The 17,271-nt window shown below is 36.0% G+C and overlaps 1 protein-coding gene across 3 annotated transcripts in view; it reads right to left on the minus strand.

Moving 5' to 3' along the window:
• Rbbp8 (RB binding protein 8, endonuclease) overlaps nt 1-17,271 on the minus strand; it is a 53,598-nt gene that overhangs the window by 24,379 nt on the left and 11,948 nt on the right. For 2 of the 3 annotated variants that reach the window (XM_090353344.1, XM_090353345.1), the window contains exons 3-6: nt 16,458-16,500; nt 10,978-11,073; nt 8,947-9,059; nt 2,650-2,716 (exon numbers count right to left, since the gene is read on the minus strand). In XM_090353344.1, the coding sequence (XP_090209470.1) occupies nt 2,650-2,716; nt 8,947-9,059; nt 10,978-11,073; nt 16,458-16,500 (319 nt within the window). Of the gene's footprint in view, nt 1-2,649; nt 2,717-8,946; nt 9,060-10,935; nt 11,074-16,457; nt 16,501-17,271 lie in introns of those variants that run through there. The other variant, XM_090353347.1, reaches the window with a different exon arrangement.

Consider the following 17,271-nt stretch of genomic DNA (forward strand, 5'->3'; position numbering starts at 1 on the left):
AAGTGTAAAATCTACCTGGCTTAGCTTTAATTAATCAGATTATAGCTTACTTTCCTACTAGTAATAAAAATTCAATCTGAAACATGATTAAGTCATAAAAAGAAACCAATTGTCTGGTATTACAAAATAAGAAAACAAAAGGCAGATGCCAATGGCCCATGCCTGTAATGCTAGCTACTGAGGGGGCTGAGATCTGAAGATCCTGGTTCAAAGCCAGCCAGGGCAGGAAAATCTGTGAGACTCATTTCTCCAATTAACACCCCACAAAAAACCAGAAGTGACACTGTAACTCAAAATGGTAAAGCACTAGCCTTGAGTGAAAAAAAACTCAGGGACAGCACCCAGGCCCTGAGTTCAATCCAAACAACTGACAAAAAAAAAAAAAAAATTAAAAGAGAACAAAAATTAGAATTTACACCAGAAGCCTAAACTAGCTCTAATCTAACTAAGCAAACAAGTTGTCTGTTTTGTCTTCCTTTGTCATAAACGGGAAAGAATACAATTTCTATGTGTAAACCAAGTTTATTTTAAGATGATAACTAAAACATTAGTTCTTGATTTTCTAAGGCTTCGTGGCTTCAGTTCATTTGTTGGGTTATTTGGGTTATTCCTCTTAAATTCCCATAAAACTGTTCAAGTGAAACCTCTTTCTACAACTATTTAAATACATTTAAAATATTTTCGAAAGTTAAAAAATGTACTAGGGTTATTACTTGTCTTTTTTTGGTTGTTGTTTGTGGGGCTTGAACTCAGGGCCTCAGCCTTTTCACTCAAGGCTAGCACTCTACCAGAGTCTCTGCACCACATGCCTGGTTTCAGGGGGATTAACTGGAGCTAAGAGTCTCACAGGCTTTCCTGCCTGGGCTGCCTCTGAACTGTGATCCTCAGATCTCAGCCTTCTGAATAGCGAGGATTACAGACTGGCATCAGCCACTGGTGCCCAGCTTTTAGCACGTTTGTTAAAAAACAAACAAAAACAAAAACAAAACTGTTTTAATTGTTCTTTTTTTCCAAAACCTGTAAGGATCTTGAGTATCTCTTCAAAAGGACTCTGTGAACAAGTTTTTTTCTTCCAGTTCTGGGGTTTAAATTAGAGCCAGGTTGCAGTCTCTGAGATTTTGGGCTTAAAGGTAGTACTTTACCACATGAGCCACAGCTCCACTTTCAGGGTTTTGGGTGGTTAATTGAGGTAAGAATCTCCTTGGACTTTCCTGCCTGGACTGGCTTTGAGTAGTAATCCTTAAATCTCAGCCTCCTAGGATTATAGGCATGAGTCACCCATGCCTGAAAGAATTCAAATTTTTTAAAATAAAAAGTCATATATAGCATATATAAACTAATATATGACACTTCCAGTAGAATCTGAGAAATCAGATAATCAAGCACATTTATATTGTCACTGCAAAGCATACAAACACATTAAAAAAGATAAAGGCAACAAGTAGTGTTCTGGCAGTTGAGATCAATATAGTTTATGAATAACATTTCAAAATAATTTATTTAGGCTTTGGAATCATACCTAAAAGACCCTATGTGTATGTTCAGAGAGGCTGAGTAAAGCCCAAACTGTTGACATTTTTTTTTTCTTAGCTAGTCCTGGGCCCTGAACTCAGGGCCTGACCACTGTCCTTAGGCTTTCTCAAGCTCCACCACTTGAGCCACAGCACCATCTCCAGCATTTTTCTATGTATGTGGTACCAAGGAAACAAACTGGGGTCTTTGTGCATGCTAGGCAAGCACTCTACCACTAGACCAAACTCCTGGCCCCTTCCCATTCATTTATTATAGCCCTAGTCTAATCTCATAACAACCAAAACTCATCTGGCTATGTATTCTTTCTCAAAATTCCCTTTGTCTATTCGTGCTCTGTGGATTGATCTTGTGGGAAGAATATGAGAATTCCTTAGGACACCCATTACCTAAAAGTATACTTTTAAAAGAATATCAATTCCAAGTAAATAGAAATTTGATTCTTGACTCTTATCAACCATGCTGTGCAAAAATCAACTCCAAATGAATTAAAAAAAAAAAAAACCCAAGGTAAGATCTGAAACTTAAAATCATAAGAAAACTCTTGAAGTTACAACACAGGTAATTACTTCCTGAATAGGATCTCAAATACCTAGAAAATAAGAACCAGGTGCCAGTGGCTCATACTTGTAATCCCAGCTATTCACAGACAGCATACAGGAACCTAAATTCTAGCCCTAGGACACACGGACACACACACCCCAATGTTGATGGGCCCAGGAGTTTGGCCTAGAGGTAGAGCTTGCTTAGAATGCATGAAGACCCAGGTTGGATTCCTTCGTACCACATACATAGAAAGCGACAAATGGTGCTATGGTTCAAGTGGTGGAGTGCTGGCCTTGAGGAAAGCCCAGACAGTGCCCAGTCCCCAAGTTCAAGCCCTAGAACTGGAAACAAAACAAAACAAAAAACAATGTTGATACTTTGTATAATCTCAAAGTAATCTAAGAGATGCATGAACACTTCATATGCTCTTCCAAAGCACACACATGTCTTTCTTTTTGTAGGGCAGCACTTTTTTAAAATGCTACCTATAACAATATATTTTTAGTTTGTATAGCTAAATGAAATAAAAGTTGGAGGAAAATACTATTGCTATAGTTTTGGAATAATACTTACTCTATTTTCTGTTGCAGTTGTTCAGAAAGCTTTTTATTCTCTTCCTGAAGAGTGTTCTTTTCATTCACTTAAAATGCAATGTGAAAGGTAAGACATATAATTGGTATTCATATCAGGCTTTTAAAATAAAATGCCAACATTTGTGAAGAAATTAAGATTTCAAATCTCAAATCATGTTATTAAGGGGTAATTTTATTGTACAATACAAATTTGTTACTAGGTAAAGATTACTACATCTCATGTTGTGCCAGTTTTCTATGCAATTTACTAATAATTTTATGTAATGTTTATGGACAAAAAAAGCCTACTTCACTGTTACAGACTTTTTGAAAAAAAGAAAACAAACAACTTTTTCAGTTTCTTATAGTTTACCTAAATTTGATACGTGGTTTAGGAGTATATATAAATATGATTTATTGTAAACAATATGTAAAAGATCTACCATTGAAGATTTTGCTTTCAGTGATTACTAGAAAATATTAATGTATGCATTCATCAAATAATATTAAATGTTTTCTTGTGTTGTCAATGCTTATCACACTACATCTCTCATTTGGAAATTGTAATTTCCTTCTGTTCTCATTATTTCTACTTTTCTAATGTCTTCTCCCTTTGTTTATGCAAAGTATGTAACTTAGGTAAACAAAATCTGCATTTGCCAGATTATTATAAATACCTAAATACCATTAATATAATTGTAAAGTTTATCTATTTAAACACTGAAGAAAAACTGAATCTAAAAAAAAAGCCTACTTCATGTATCAGGGAATATACTCAAATTATTCACAGAGGACAATAAAGACTTCCATCTGGGTTACTTAGTCCTACTAATTCTAAATAACTTTTCAGTGAGTTATTTTTCATAGAATAGATCTGATCATAACAATGTGTTACATACTATGCTTATGGCTCTGGGTTCTACTGTCAGCACTGCAAATAGTAATTATGTAAACCTCACTAAATATTGGTATAATTTTTATTATATAAGCTCACTTATAAAATCAAACTTTATTCGTTAGGCATACTGTTTCATAACAGCTACAGTATCAGTAATTTAAATGTTTGTTGATATATTAAAGTATAAAGGATGCGTTAAGATATTTTCAAGGAGGGAAAGTTACGTTAGCTACTATGAAGTCATAAAAGGATTCATCAAAGGAAAAATGAGTTGGATAAAGGATTATTATATAGAGAAAATGAGAGAAAGGAAGACTGAGAATTAATGGTAGAAGATTTTCAATACCATGATATATCAGGACTTTGCCTATAAGATACCACACAACATTTTATATAGATAAATGATGGAAAGATTGATTTTTTGGCATATATAGAATACACCAAAGTGAGAAGAAAATATTGACAAGATATTATGTCAGGTAATCATTAGGTCAAGTGTGGTGGGTCACAACTATAATCTTATTGGAAAAAACAGAGGATTGTTAGCCTGGAGAAAAGGTTAGGAACCATATCTCAACAAAAACAAGCTGGGCATGGTAGTATAGGATAGGGAACGGGGGAAACAAGATGAGGGGTGGGGGTGGGGGGAAGGGAAATGGGGACCAAGACATGTGAAAGGGTATCAATGTATGGGAATTAATGCACCATCTATCTGGCAAATATCATGTAACCCTTCTATTAATTACAATAAAATATATGAGAAAAAAATCAATGTTAATAAATTCTTCAATAAAAAATGATTTATAGTAGTGTGTTGTTAGCTTATGCCTATAATTCTAGCTACTAAGGAGATTGAGATATGCAGGATCATGGTTTAAGTTCAATCTGAGAAGAATAGCTTGCTAGACTTCCTCTCCAAAGTAACAAGCAAAAAGAAGGGCTACAGGTATGGCTCAAATTCAAGGGCCTTAGGATTCAGAATTACTATTGCCTCCATTGTGGCTCATTTCCTTATAAGTCTTTCTGGGGTGAAGGAATAGTAGGCTTCCCTAAAAAGCACAAGACCCTGAATTCAAACCATGGTACCACCAAAAGTCTAAAGCCATTCTGGGCAAAATTAGCAACATTTTATCTTAATAAAATGCAAAAGCAAAAAGGCTCCACAAGTGCATAGCTAGCAATCGTAAGGCCTAGGATTCAATTCCTAGTATAGCAAAAAGAACACAGAATGCAAAACCCAGGAAGAAAACCAAAATATAGACTTAAATTTAAAGCCATTAGTTTCTGATGAAGTAACAGTGAGTATAGGGAAAACACAGTTGGAGAAGACTGAGCAAGAACATTACCAAACAGAACAGAGCTTCTGCCTGAGTTCAAACCCTGTTGGCCCCCATGAGGGTCCAGTCACAAAGCACCAGACAGCTTCTGGTGGGGACAGACCCTACATGTACATCCAGTGTGGGAAATGCTTCAGTTGGAGTTCCCATCTCCTTCAGCATCAGCGAATCCATACTGGTGAGAAACCCTATGTATGTAACATTTGTGGGAAAGGGTTCAGCCAGAGCTCAGTTCTTAGGAAGTACAGGAGGATACACATGGGTGAGAAACCCTATGAGTGTAATGATTACGGAAAAGCCTTTAGGGTAAGCTCAGACCTTGCTCAGCATCACAAGATACACATAGGAGAGAAGCCCCATGAGTGTCTGGAGTGTTGCAAGGACTTCACACAGCTCTCACATCTCATCCAGTACCAGCGGATCCATACTGGGGAGAGGCCATATGTGTGTCCCTTGTGTGGGAAAGCCTTTAACCACAGCACTGTGCTGCGGAGCCACCAGAGGGTACACACTGGGGAGAAGCCTCATGGGTGCAGTGAATGTGGCAAGACCTTCAGTGTGAAGAGAACCCTCTTGCAGCACCAGCGGGTCCACACAGATGAGAAGCCCTACACATGCAGCGAGTGTGGCAAAGCCTTCAGGGACCACTGTCCTCATCCAGCACCATAATGTGCACAATGGGGAAAAGCCTTATGAGTGCAGTGAGTACGGTAAGACCTTCAGCCACCGGTCAACCCTGAACCATGAGCGCATCCACACTGAGAAGCCCTATGCATACTATGAGTGCAGAAAGGCCTTCGTGCAGCACTCATATCTCATTCAGCATCAGAGGGTGCACACGGGAGAGAAACCCTATGTGTGTGGGGAGTGTGGACATGCTTTCAGTGCTCCCAGTCTCTGGTCCAGCATGAGAGAATTCACACTGGTGAAAAGCCCTACGAGTATAACAGTTGTGGCAAGGCCTTCAGCCAGTATTCTGTGCTCATCCAGCACCAGTGTTTACACACAGGGGAGAAGCCCTATGAGTGTGGAGAGTGTGGGCATGCATTCAATCAGCACGGGTACCTGATCCAGCACCAGAAAGTGCACAAGAAGATATGAATCTTCTCTGGCCTTCAGGAACCATGCTCTGAAAAGTGCATGGATATACAGACAGCTTCCAGTAAAGGAAGAGCTTCTGTAAACTCCATAGGACTCCCTTCCTTGATGACCCTGTCTCAAACCAATTCTATGCCTCTCCTGTGCAAAAACTAAGGGTAGCTGTTTTCTTTATTATCTTGAAGTTATATTGCTGAATAATACTAGGATTGTATAGAATATTGGTAGATAGCTGCAATACTCTTTTAGTTTAACAATAATTGGAATTTTCATATGAGTAAGGAAGTTAAAGCATATAATGTCTCATCCCAATAAAACTTCCTTCTATCCCAAATAAAGTGCTTTCTCTTAGCAACCTATATGCCTTTGCTAAATTACCATTCTAATTCTTATTCAAGAATATTGGTTTTTTTTTATTAAAACACTGAAGTGTTGTGTAAATAAACTGATGTAAAAAATGTCATTTTAGCTGGCACAGTGGTTCACACCTGCAATCCTAACTACTCATTAGGCTGAGATCTGAGGACCAAGGTTCAAAGTCACCTGGGCACAAAAGGATCTGAGACTCTTATCTCCAACTAACTTCTAGAAAATGGGAAATGGGGCTTGGCTGCAGGGTAGGGTGTAGCCTTGAGCTGAAGAGCTCAGGGACATCGCCTAGATTGATTTCAAGCTGCATGACCCCCCCCCCACAATATATATATATATATATATATATATATATATATATATATATATATATATATATGTATATATATGTATAGCTTTGTAAAAATTCATCTAACAACTGGTAGCATAAATCTGTAATCCTAGCACTCCAAAGGCTGATACAAGTGGATTGCAAATTCAAGGCCAGTCTGGGCTACATGTGCCCCCAGTACATAAACTGTATAATAATCAAATCATTGAATTCCATCCCTGACCCAAAAAGTCATGTCCTTTTCACAATTAAAAAAAATAAAGTTGTTCCATCCCCCCCCCTCCAAAAAAAAAGAACACAGTAAAAAAAAATCCCTAGTATTGCTGAAAGAATGGAAAAGGGAGAGTAAGGAGAAGGAAGGGAGTGTGGCCTAGTGGTAGAGTGCTTGCCTGCTATGTATGAAGCCCTGGGTTTGATTCCTCAGTACCACAGACACAGAAAAAGCCGGAAGTGGTGCTCTGGCTCAAGTGGTAGAGTACTATCCTTGAGAAAGCCTAAGGAAAATGTCCAGGCACTGAGTTCAAGCCCCAGGACTGGCGAAAAAAAGAAAAGAAAGGAACAAAAGACTAAACATAGAGCTCCCCTATGACCCAGCAATTTTGCTACTTGACATCTACCCAATCGTCCAGAAACAAAGACACACTAAATCTACTAGCACAACGATGTTCATTGCAGCACTATTTACCATAGCAAAGATATGGAACCAACCCAGATGCCCCTCAGTTGATGAGTGGATCAACAAGATGTGGTATTTATACGCAATGGAATTCTATGCTGCCATCAGAAAAAATGACATCACCTTGTAAGGAAATGGAAAGACTTGGAAAAAAAAATCATATTAAGTAAAGTAAGCCAGACTCAATGGAACATAGGCTCAATGGTTTCCCTCATTTGTAATAATTAGTATAAACCTTGGACTCTCCTAGCAGAGGTTTACATTAGGGCAAAACCTAGATACATAAGGCCATACAAGATGAGGCTAAATGAAAGGACCTCCAGGGTATAATATAGAAACAAGAGCCATATAACATGTGATTGTTATTCTTAATGTACTATGTTATTTCTCATCTCTTTTGTTGTCCCCTCGTTATCTCATATTATTACAGTATCTTACCTTGTTATCTGATATATTGTATATATGTTTGTTTATTTGAAATAGGATAGGGAGGGGGAAAAACAAGATGAGAAGAGGGGTGGGAGAGGAAAATAGGGACAAAAACATAAGAAGGGGTATCAATGTTTGTGAAGTAATGCACCTTCTATCTGGCGAATGAAATGTAACCCTTCTATTAAATATTACAGTAAAAATATATTAAAGAAAAAGAAAAGAAAGGAAAAGAAAAAAACAGAAGCCATTTAACTAAATTTTGGATATGTTGATTTTTTAATTGTTTATGGGGAATCCAGGTAGTATTCACTATTGGTGATAAATAGTTAAGAGTAGAAAATTAATTGAGATTTTAGAAGAGAAGAAGGGTACGAGCAGAAAGCTAAGAATATCTTCCTATATTGAATGGGTAAGATGAATTAGCTGAAAATAGCATATTTGTAATAGTATATCACAAAAATCACAAAGGTATACATCTTTAGAGAACACTAAACTTGGCCCTCTATTTAACTTTACTATGCCATCAATTACAGGAAATAAAAATAAGCCAAAGAAACAAAGATAAATTATGCTATAAATCAGCTGCTTATTTTAGAACTGGTAAGATTTTAAGGCTAATGTGAACACACAAAATTTGTATACCCTACTTCTTTTTTTTTTTTCCCCATCGGTAGTGGGGCTTGAACTCTGGGCCTGAAAACTGTCCCTGAGCTCTTCAGCCCAAAGCTACCACCCTATCCCTGGGCCTGGGCATTGTCCCTGAGCTCTTCAGCTCAAGGCTACTGCCCTTCCCCTTCCCGTGGAGCCAGAGCCCCACTTCCTCAGAGCCCCACTTCCCGTTTTCCAGGGGTTAATTGGAGATAAGTCTCTAGGACTTTAGTTGCTTAAGCTGTCTTTGAACCAGGATCCTCAGATCTCAGACTTCTGAGTAGTTAGAATTACAGGCGTGAGCCACAGCGCCCAATTACTACACCCTACTTCTTACTAAATAAACAAAAAATCTAATCTACAAAAAGAGCAGAAAAAAATTTACACTTTACCTAAATAAGAAAAATTTATATGAAGAACTCAGATGATGATAATCAAAACACTAGCATGATTTAACCATTAAGTATATTATGTTCTTAAGTATTAGTAAGTTAAGAAAGAAAACTCACTGAGTTCTGTAATTAGTTTAAGATTCTGCTGCCGGATATTTTCAAACTCTTGCTGCTTTTTCCGCATATGTTCTTCAGTTACTGCGCAACGATCACAGAGTCCTGCTCTTAACCTATAAAACAAAAGCAAAATATTTTTCATTTATTAAAAGACACTGCCATATATAAGTTGATTATCCTTCCTATGGTTGGGATTCACCAGAGATTTCAGTTTGTAGAAATTTTTAGTTTGCAGAGATTTACTGGTTGCGCATCTCAAATCCGAAAATCTAAAATTTGAAATAACTCCCAAATCTGAATTTTAAAAATCACAGGATTCTGAAAAAGGTTTGGAATTTCAGAATATACTAAAATTTTTAATTAGTGATAATCTACATCTTTGCAATTCAACAGTTTTATACTTTATGAAAAACTAAACAATTGGCAAATATAATGAAAATCATTTTTTTGTGTGTCAGTTTTGTGCCAGTCCCACACTTGAACGCAGGGCCTGGGTGCTATACCTAAGCCTTGTTGCTAGCTAGCACTCTACCAGTTAACAACAGTTTTACTTCTGGTTTCTAGTGGGTCGTTGGACATTAAGTGTATTTCAGGTTTGACTGACCAGGTTGGCATGACTGTGATCCTCAGATCTCAGCCTCCTGAGTAGACAGAATTACAGGTGTGAGTTACTGGTACCAGGCAAGAGAGAAATATACTGCTTTTGAGACAAGGTCTTAGCTACATTGTCCAACCTGGCTTCAAGTTTATGATCCTTGTCCCTCATCTTCCAAAGCCAAAGTAACTCTTCTATTGAAGAAACTCGCTTTCACTTATTGTAGTCAAAATAAAGAGTCCTATCCAACCCCTAGGAGTCAAACTATAAATCATCCACTTGACATCTACTTTCCAAGTATAGCATATAATACATATATAGAACATCTTTTTGTCACTGAATAAATTATTAATGGAAACTTCTCCAATTTCATTACTTATATAATTAGAAAAAACAGTTTAAAAAAGAAACATACATACCACATTAGGAATTTAAGAAATACATTTTACAATGATTTTGACTTAATATGGTTATTTACTTATTTTTCTCTTTCGCCTGAGGCTGGAACTCAAACTTTGTATCTGATACTTATTACTCGTTAGCATGTGCCCTATCCACTGAGCCATTCCTCTATGTTTAACTTAATAACCTACATCAGTAGAATAATAGTATTTGAATCACAGAAGACAAAACTGGGAAACTACATAATCAAAACAAACAAAAACCATGGACATTTTATATGAAAATAAACACAAACAAGGTTGACATGAACATAATAATAATTACTAGAGACCCATAGGATATACTAATCAAATTAAAATTTCTAGAATGGAGCATCTAAGAGTTGGTAGAAAGGCAGGTGGTAGACAAAAACTAAGAATACTGAATAATGAGAAAAGTCTAGAATTTCATTGTCCAATAAACTACCTGTAAACTGAATACAGATGAGACACAGCAGTAAAACATAACATCTGCATGAAATTAATTAGCAAAAGTAGAATACATTCTAAAGAGAAAGAATCTAGTTCTAAAGAAATTATAAAATATTTTTCAAATTAATATTTCAACTGCATAAAGGAAAACAATGGGAAGAATGAGGGATACTCACTGACATTTCTTCTCACAGAGATCTAGGAGGGAAAATAAACTTGAAAAAAAAGAAAAAAGAAAATGGGCCAAGAGTTTGGCCTAGTGGCAGAGTGCTTGCCTACCATGCACAAAAACCCAGGGTTCAATTCCTCAGTACCACATACATAGGAAAAGCCAGAAGTGGTGCTGAGGCTCAAATGGCAGAGCTGTACCCTTGAGGGGAAAAAAAAAAGTGTTCAGGCCCTGAGATCAAGCCCCAGGACTGGCACCAAAAAGAAAAAAAAAAAGATATAAAGGATAACCAAACTAGAAGCATAATTTAAGTTATAGGTAAAACACTATTTTGAAGACAATATGCATCTTACTGAGAAGAAAATCATCCTGACTTATGCATCAGATTGACTAACCGATCTTCCAAAACTTTAATGGTTTCATGAAGAACCTTCTGTTGCTCTCTCAGTTGTTGATTTTTAGTGAAGAATTCTTCTAGTCTTTGTGCATCTCTAAAAAACAACAAAAAAATAAGTAAACAGAATTTTTAAGGAAAAATATTTGAAAAAGATCATTTTATTATTACAGCTCTGAAGTTTAGTCTTGCTACATATGTATTTATATATTTGCTACACATACATATATATGCCATGAATTGCCTATATCAAGAAAACTAAAAAGGTGATTACTTATAATTCTAATTTATTAACAATTGAAAAGAAAAGGTTTATTTGTAGGTGAGCAATCTATTTCTCAGCGTCTAGAAATGGGATTTTCTTAGCAAGAATTATAAAACTAGATTTTTACATTAAATGTCATAGTCACTATTCCCTCAGTGTAAAATACGCCATTCTTTTTCTAAAATAATGGCTAATGACTAAGAAGTGAAGTTGTGGCTCAAGTGATTGAGTGCTAGCCTTGAGTACAAAAGCCAAGCTCAGGCCTTGAGTTCAAATCCCAGGATGGGCACCAGAAAGAAAGTGCAAAAAGAAAAGAAGTTAAATAATGGCTAGTAAATAAAACTATCAGATTCACTATCATCTTGATAGTCATGTCATGGTAAGTAATGGATCTATGTACGATAGGTAAACCCAAGTTCATGGTCCCATTATGAAAAATCTGCAAAAGCTATTGCAATTAATTAAATGCAGTGATTAAATTGGTTAATGTTTGTGGCAATCTCTAAGTGAAGAATAGTCATTTACTGATCCAACATCTTTACATTAATATATAAGCAAAGACATAGCTATGTGATCTTGGAATAATAAGAAGGAGATGGTGGGAATAATACAAATGAATACTACTAGTTATGCAGTTCTATAGAGAAGGAAGGTAAGACCTACGTGTGATAGAATTGACTAAAGAGAATGTGGACTGAGATGAGTAGAAAAGATCTACGTAACACTGTGTAGGGAGAATGAGAGATCCATGTAAATTTCTTCATTTAGAGATTAACCAATGTTAGAGATTAACATTAACGAATTTAATTGCTGCATTTAAGCAACTGAAATAGCTTCTGCTGTTTTGTATAGTGACTTGATGATTCAAATTGTTTGATTACTGAACCACACCCCTCCAATCTATTAGCAGAAAAATAGTTAATTTGGTTTTGTCAGATATTTCCCATTATGAAATTTAGTTAGAAATACAATAGAGACAATGAGCTCTTCTTATCACACCACATCAAGAGACACATGGAGTAGATATATCTCATTACTAGTGATGCTAACCTGGATCTTTGTTTGCGGCATTGTTAAGTTTTTCTGCTGTTATATCATAACATTTCTTCTTGAAATATCATCATTTACAAAATTTGAAAATACTTTTTCTCATGAACCTGTCATCCATTTATTTTAGCCTCTATTGATTATTTTTTCCTTTAACAATTATTAATATAGTGTTTGTCAAATGGTGATTTTCTCTATTATGTTTTCAACATTTACTAATTGGAAATCTATTAAAGAAGAGGTGTTCCTACTCTATGCAAAGTATAATTCATTATCACCATTATCTCCCTGCTTTAGTTGTCCTGAAGATTGACACTGGGATGTTTTTCCCCCAAGTTGCTTCTATTATGTTTTAATACGCTGGCTTTTTAAGAAAGTTTTTATTCTCTGGCACAGTAACATAGTCCAGCTTGTCATGAAGACTCTCAAAGCCATTTTCCCAAAGAACACAAATTCCTTTTCCTGGAAAACACTGAATAGAGAGCAAGATTTAAGATGAAGGTGTGTTCATGACTATAGGGGGCTCACTGTTTCTATGCCTTTTCAATAGACCAAGCATACCACACTGACCAAGATCCTTACTCTATCTCTTTTATTAAAAACTGTAAAGGTTATATTGCTAACTTCAATTCCTACCTGACTGGCATATAATTCATACAAGTCTTCTCCCTTTCTGTATTTAACTCTTTTCTCTTGTTGGGGAGGATCCTAACTCTCATTGTCAACAATGCATGAACCTATTTGTGCTATTCTGGAATACTGATAGAGCAGTGTCAAAATCATATTATCCTAAACCAATCATGCCAGCTATGATTTAGGAATAACTACACCATCATGGCCTGTAAGTCAGAGAAAATCTGCTGATGGTCTATACTGGGAAACGGTCTATACTAGGAAATGTTTACAAGTAATAAAGGGGACACAAAGACATTATAGAAGTGATGCTAAGAATGATTTATTTTGTTAAGAAAAGCCAAACACCAACCATAGCAGAAAGCAGAAGTAACTCAATTCTTAGTGATTTTATGTTACAGACTGTGAAATGCAAGAATGTTTTTGTCTAGCCTTTTATGTGAAAGAATGTATTTTCCCCTACTGAAAATTTATTTCTGGATTTTTTCCCACAGTATGCACCTATAAGATATTTATATAAACATAAGATATTTATGGCTGGGACTGTTAATGCTTCTCCTTTTCCCTACCCATGTTTGCCACATTGGGCTATGTGTTTGAATAATGCTAATCCCTACAAGGGTTGTTTTATGTTCTCAGTCACAAGTGATAATTTTCACCTTGTAACACTTTTCTTCTCACTTTTTAAAATGCTCCTTATGCTTCCCTATAAAGAATAAAAACAAGTTGGGGCATTTGATAACCAGTGGCTCAGGCCTGTAATATTAGCTACTCAGGAGACTGAGATCTGAGGATCAAGGTTCAAAGCCAGCCTGGGCACAAAAGGACTAGAGACTCTTTTTTTTTTTTTTTTTTTTTTTTGCCAGTCCTGGGCTTGAGCACTGTCCTTGGACTTTCTCAAGGCTAGAACTCTACCACTTGAGCCTCAGCACCACTTCTGGCTTTTTCTATATATGTGGTACCAAGGAATTGAACCCGGGTCTTCATGCATGCTAGGTAAGCACTTTAACCACTAGGCCAAACTCCCGGCCCTGGACTAGAGACTCTTATCTCCAATTAACCTCTAGAAAATAAGAAGTGGGGCTTGGCTCAAGGATAGGGTGGTAGCCTTGAGCTGAAGAACTCAGGGACAGTGCCCAGGCCAAATTCAAGCCCCATGACCCACAAAGAAAAAAAAAAAAGACATTTTTTTCTTGTTTAGTAAATAGTTAAAATTCGGTTTAAGAATGAATGCTAGAAACCAGGCACCAGTGGCTCATATCTGTAATCCTAGCTACTCAGGAGGCTGAGATCTGAGGATCCTGATTTGAAACCAGCCCAAGCAAGAAAGGTTATGAGACTCTTTCCAGTTAACTACCAGAAAACCAGAAGTGGTGCTGTGGCTCAAAGTGGAGTGGTAGAGTTCTAGTCTTGAGCAAAGAGCTCAGGACCCAAGCTTTAAGTCCAAATCCCATGACTGATTAAAAAATTAAGGGAGCTGGGAGTTTGGCCTAGTGGTAGAGTGCTTACCTAGCAAGCACAAAGACCCAGGTTCGATTCCTCAATACCACATAAATAGAAAAAAGCCGGAAGTGGTGCTGAGGCTCAAGTGGTAGAGCTCTAGCCTTGATAAAGTCCAAGGACAGTGCTCAGGCCCAGAGCTGAAGCCCAGGACTGGCACCAAAAAAAAAAAAAAATTAAGATGTATCATGAATTAATTAAGAATTCTCTGACTGGGTGCCATCAGTAATCCTATTCAGGAGGCAGGAAATTCTATAAGACTCTTATCTCCAATAAACTATCAAAAAGTTACAAGTGAAGCTGTGGTAGAGTGATTCAAGTGGTAGAAGGCTAGTCTTGAGCAAAAAGGTCAGGCACAGTCCCAGGCTTCAAGCCCCAGGACACATGGACACAGAGACACATGGACACACAGATACACACACACACACACACACACACACACACATACACACAAATTCTCATGGTACTAATTCAACTTTAGTTCACTGTCAAAATTAAAACCATTTGAATGGATGTGTGTGAAGAATATATATCCTAAATTTATTTCTAAGAAAAGGCTTATTTAATTTCTTAAGTAAAGAAACAATTCTCAGATGTGAGAAGTAAACCTAGCTCTATCACAGAAAGTAGAGAAATAGATTATTCTACCTAAAATATCATTCTTGGGAACATGTGCCATTTTAACAATACAAAACACTTAAAGTGTGATTTATTTAGACAGAGTAATTATCATTTGAAACAATTTTTTAAAATTTACAGTTTTATATTTCTGATTCAACCTGTATACCTTGAAATGACTTTGAAAGTGTGAAGGAAAAGTTCTCAGGTTTTATTCAGATTATAACAAATCAACTGGGTGTGTACTAATGGGTGATTAGTTACTCTAGCTTTCAGTTTTAGAATTTATAGAGACATGAAAAAACTGAGATCTGTAGGAATATACTGTAAAACAAATATAAAATCACTTATCATAATGATACTGATTTTTGTAAATGTATTAAAATTCTACTACACCATCTGTTTAATAGTCCTGAATGTCAAAGTTTCTAAAGAACCATGAGAAAAATCTACTTCTAAATTAGAAAACCAGATCTAATATAGTACTAAATAACAGAAACAACAAATAATTAGGGGATCCTCCAGTAATCTCTATTTAAAATTGACCTCAGAATATCTAATTAACCATGGTTCCTTAAATTAAATTGTTTAAAATCCCAGAATTAGGGGGGCAGAAGATTGGCCTACTGGTAGAGTGCTTGCCTAGCATGCACAAAGATCCAGGTTAGATTCCTCGGTACCATATACATAGAAAAAGGCAGAAGTGGTGTTGTGGATCAAGTGGTACAGCTGTAGCCTTAAGAAAGCCCAAGGACAGTGCTTGGCCCTGAGTTCAAGACACAGGACTGGCAAAAAAAAAAATCGCAGAATTATTCTGCTTCACTTTTTGCAGTACTTTGAATTCAGGTATGAGCATATCAAAAGCTACTACTGACATTTCAAAAGGAGTTGGACAGATCAGTTCTCACTATAAATACTCAATGAAATAAATCACGTTATAGTAAAATATATATATGTTCACATAACTAAGGCTAAAATGATGTTGTTCTTTGTACTTTAGAACTTTTTAAAAAGTGCTCACATATGGCCTAATTTCTTTTAAAAATACCACTAATTTCTTTTTTATTAAAGAATTTATTAACATTGATTTTTACATTATATTTCAAATGACCTGTTAACACTAATTTCTTTTAAATTAAAGCACCAATTCAAACAGAATATCAGCACCAATTACTTTGTAACTAAAACACAAAAGTTCTGTATCAGTTACTTACAATAAAAAGATACTTACAAAAATAAAAGTTACTTATTGTTACTTATAATAAAGATACTTACAAAAACAAAAAAGTTACTTATAGTTACTTACAATAAAAAGATACTTATAAAAACAAAAAAGTTACTTATAGTTACTTACTATAAAAAGATACTTACAAAAACAAAAGAGTTACTTATCATTCTTACAATAAAAAGATACTTACAAAACTCTTTCCTTTTTCAGTTTGGTTACTTTTACTTGTAAACCTAAAAAGAAAAAAATGAACAGTATTTTATTTATACCTGTATTATTTTTAAAGCAATCATTTATAAGATCCCTTATAAGTCAAACATTATACTATTAAGTAAATCTGTCCTCTTATTTGTATTTCCTTTACTTGTGCACTGAAGTCACAAAAGTAAATCTCCAACATTATTGCCTCTAGTTTATTATATGACAGCAAAGTAGAATGAAATTTTCCTTACCTAAAGTAAGTTATTTCTTTTCTAATAGTGAGCACAAACATGTAATTAGAAGATCACTATAAATACAGGTCAATGTTCTGACATAGCCTACATGTTTGCCAATAACAATAGTATTTTATAGGCTTATATATTCTGGGATTAAACCAGTTCTAGCAAGAAGTCCTGGATTATGGGTAAACAAATTTACAGAAAAATAATTATCAAAGGGCATTATGATTATCATCTCAAGGTCCCTATTTGCTACTTTGCTGTTTTGTTTTTGTTTTTCCAGTACTAGGGCTTGAACTCAAAACATCACAGTCTCCCTTGCCCTTTGGTTCAAGGCTGGCATTTTATCATTTGAGCCATAGCTCTGGCTTTTTGATGATGATGTGGCGGTAAGAGTTTAGTAGACTTTCCTGCCTGGGCTGGCTTTGAACCTTTGATCCTCCGATCTTACCTCCTAAGTAGGATTACAGGCATGAGCCACCAGTGCCTGGCTTATTAGATGGACTTTCTGTGTGTGTGTGTGTGTGTGTGTGTGTTTCATGGGGCTTGGACTCAGGGCTTATT

Source organism: Megascapheus bottae, chromosome 19 (assembly GCF_031878675.1).
Source record: "Megascapheus bottae isolate mThoBot1 chromosome 19, mThoBot2.hap1, whole genome shotgun sequence".
In the NCBI taxonomy this organism is placed as follows: Eukaryota; Metazoa; Chordata; class Mammalia; order Rodentia; family Geomyidae; genus Megascapheus; species Megascapheus bottae.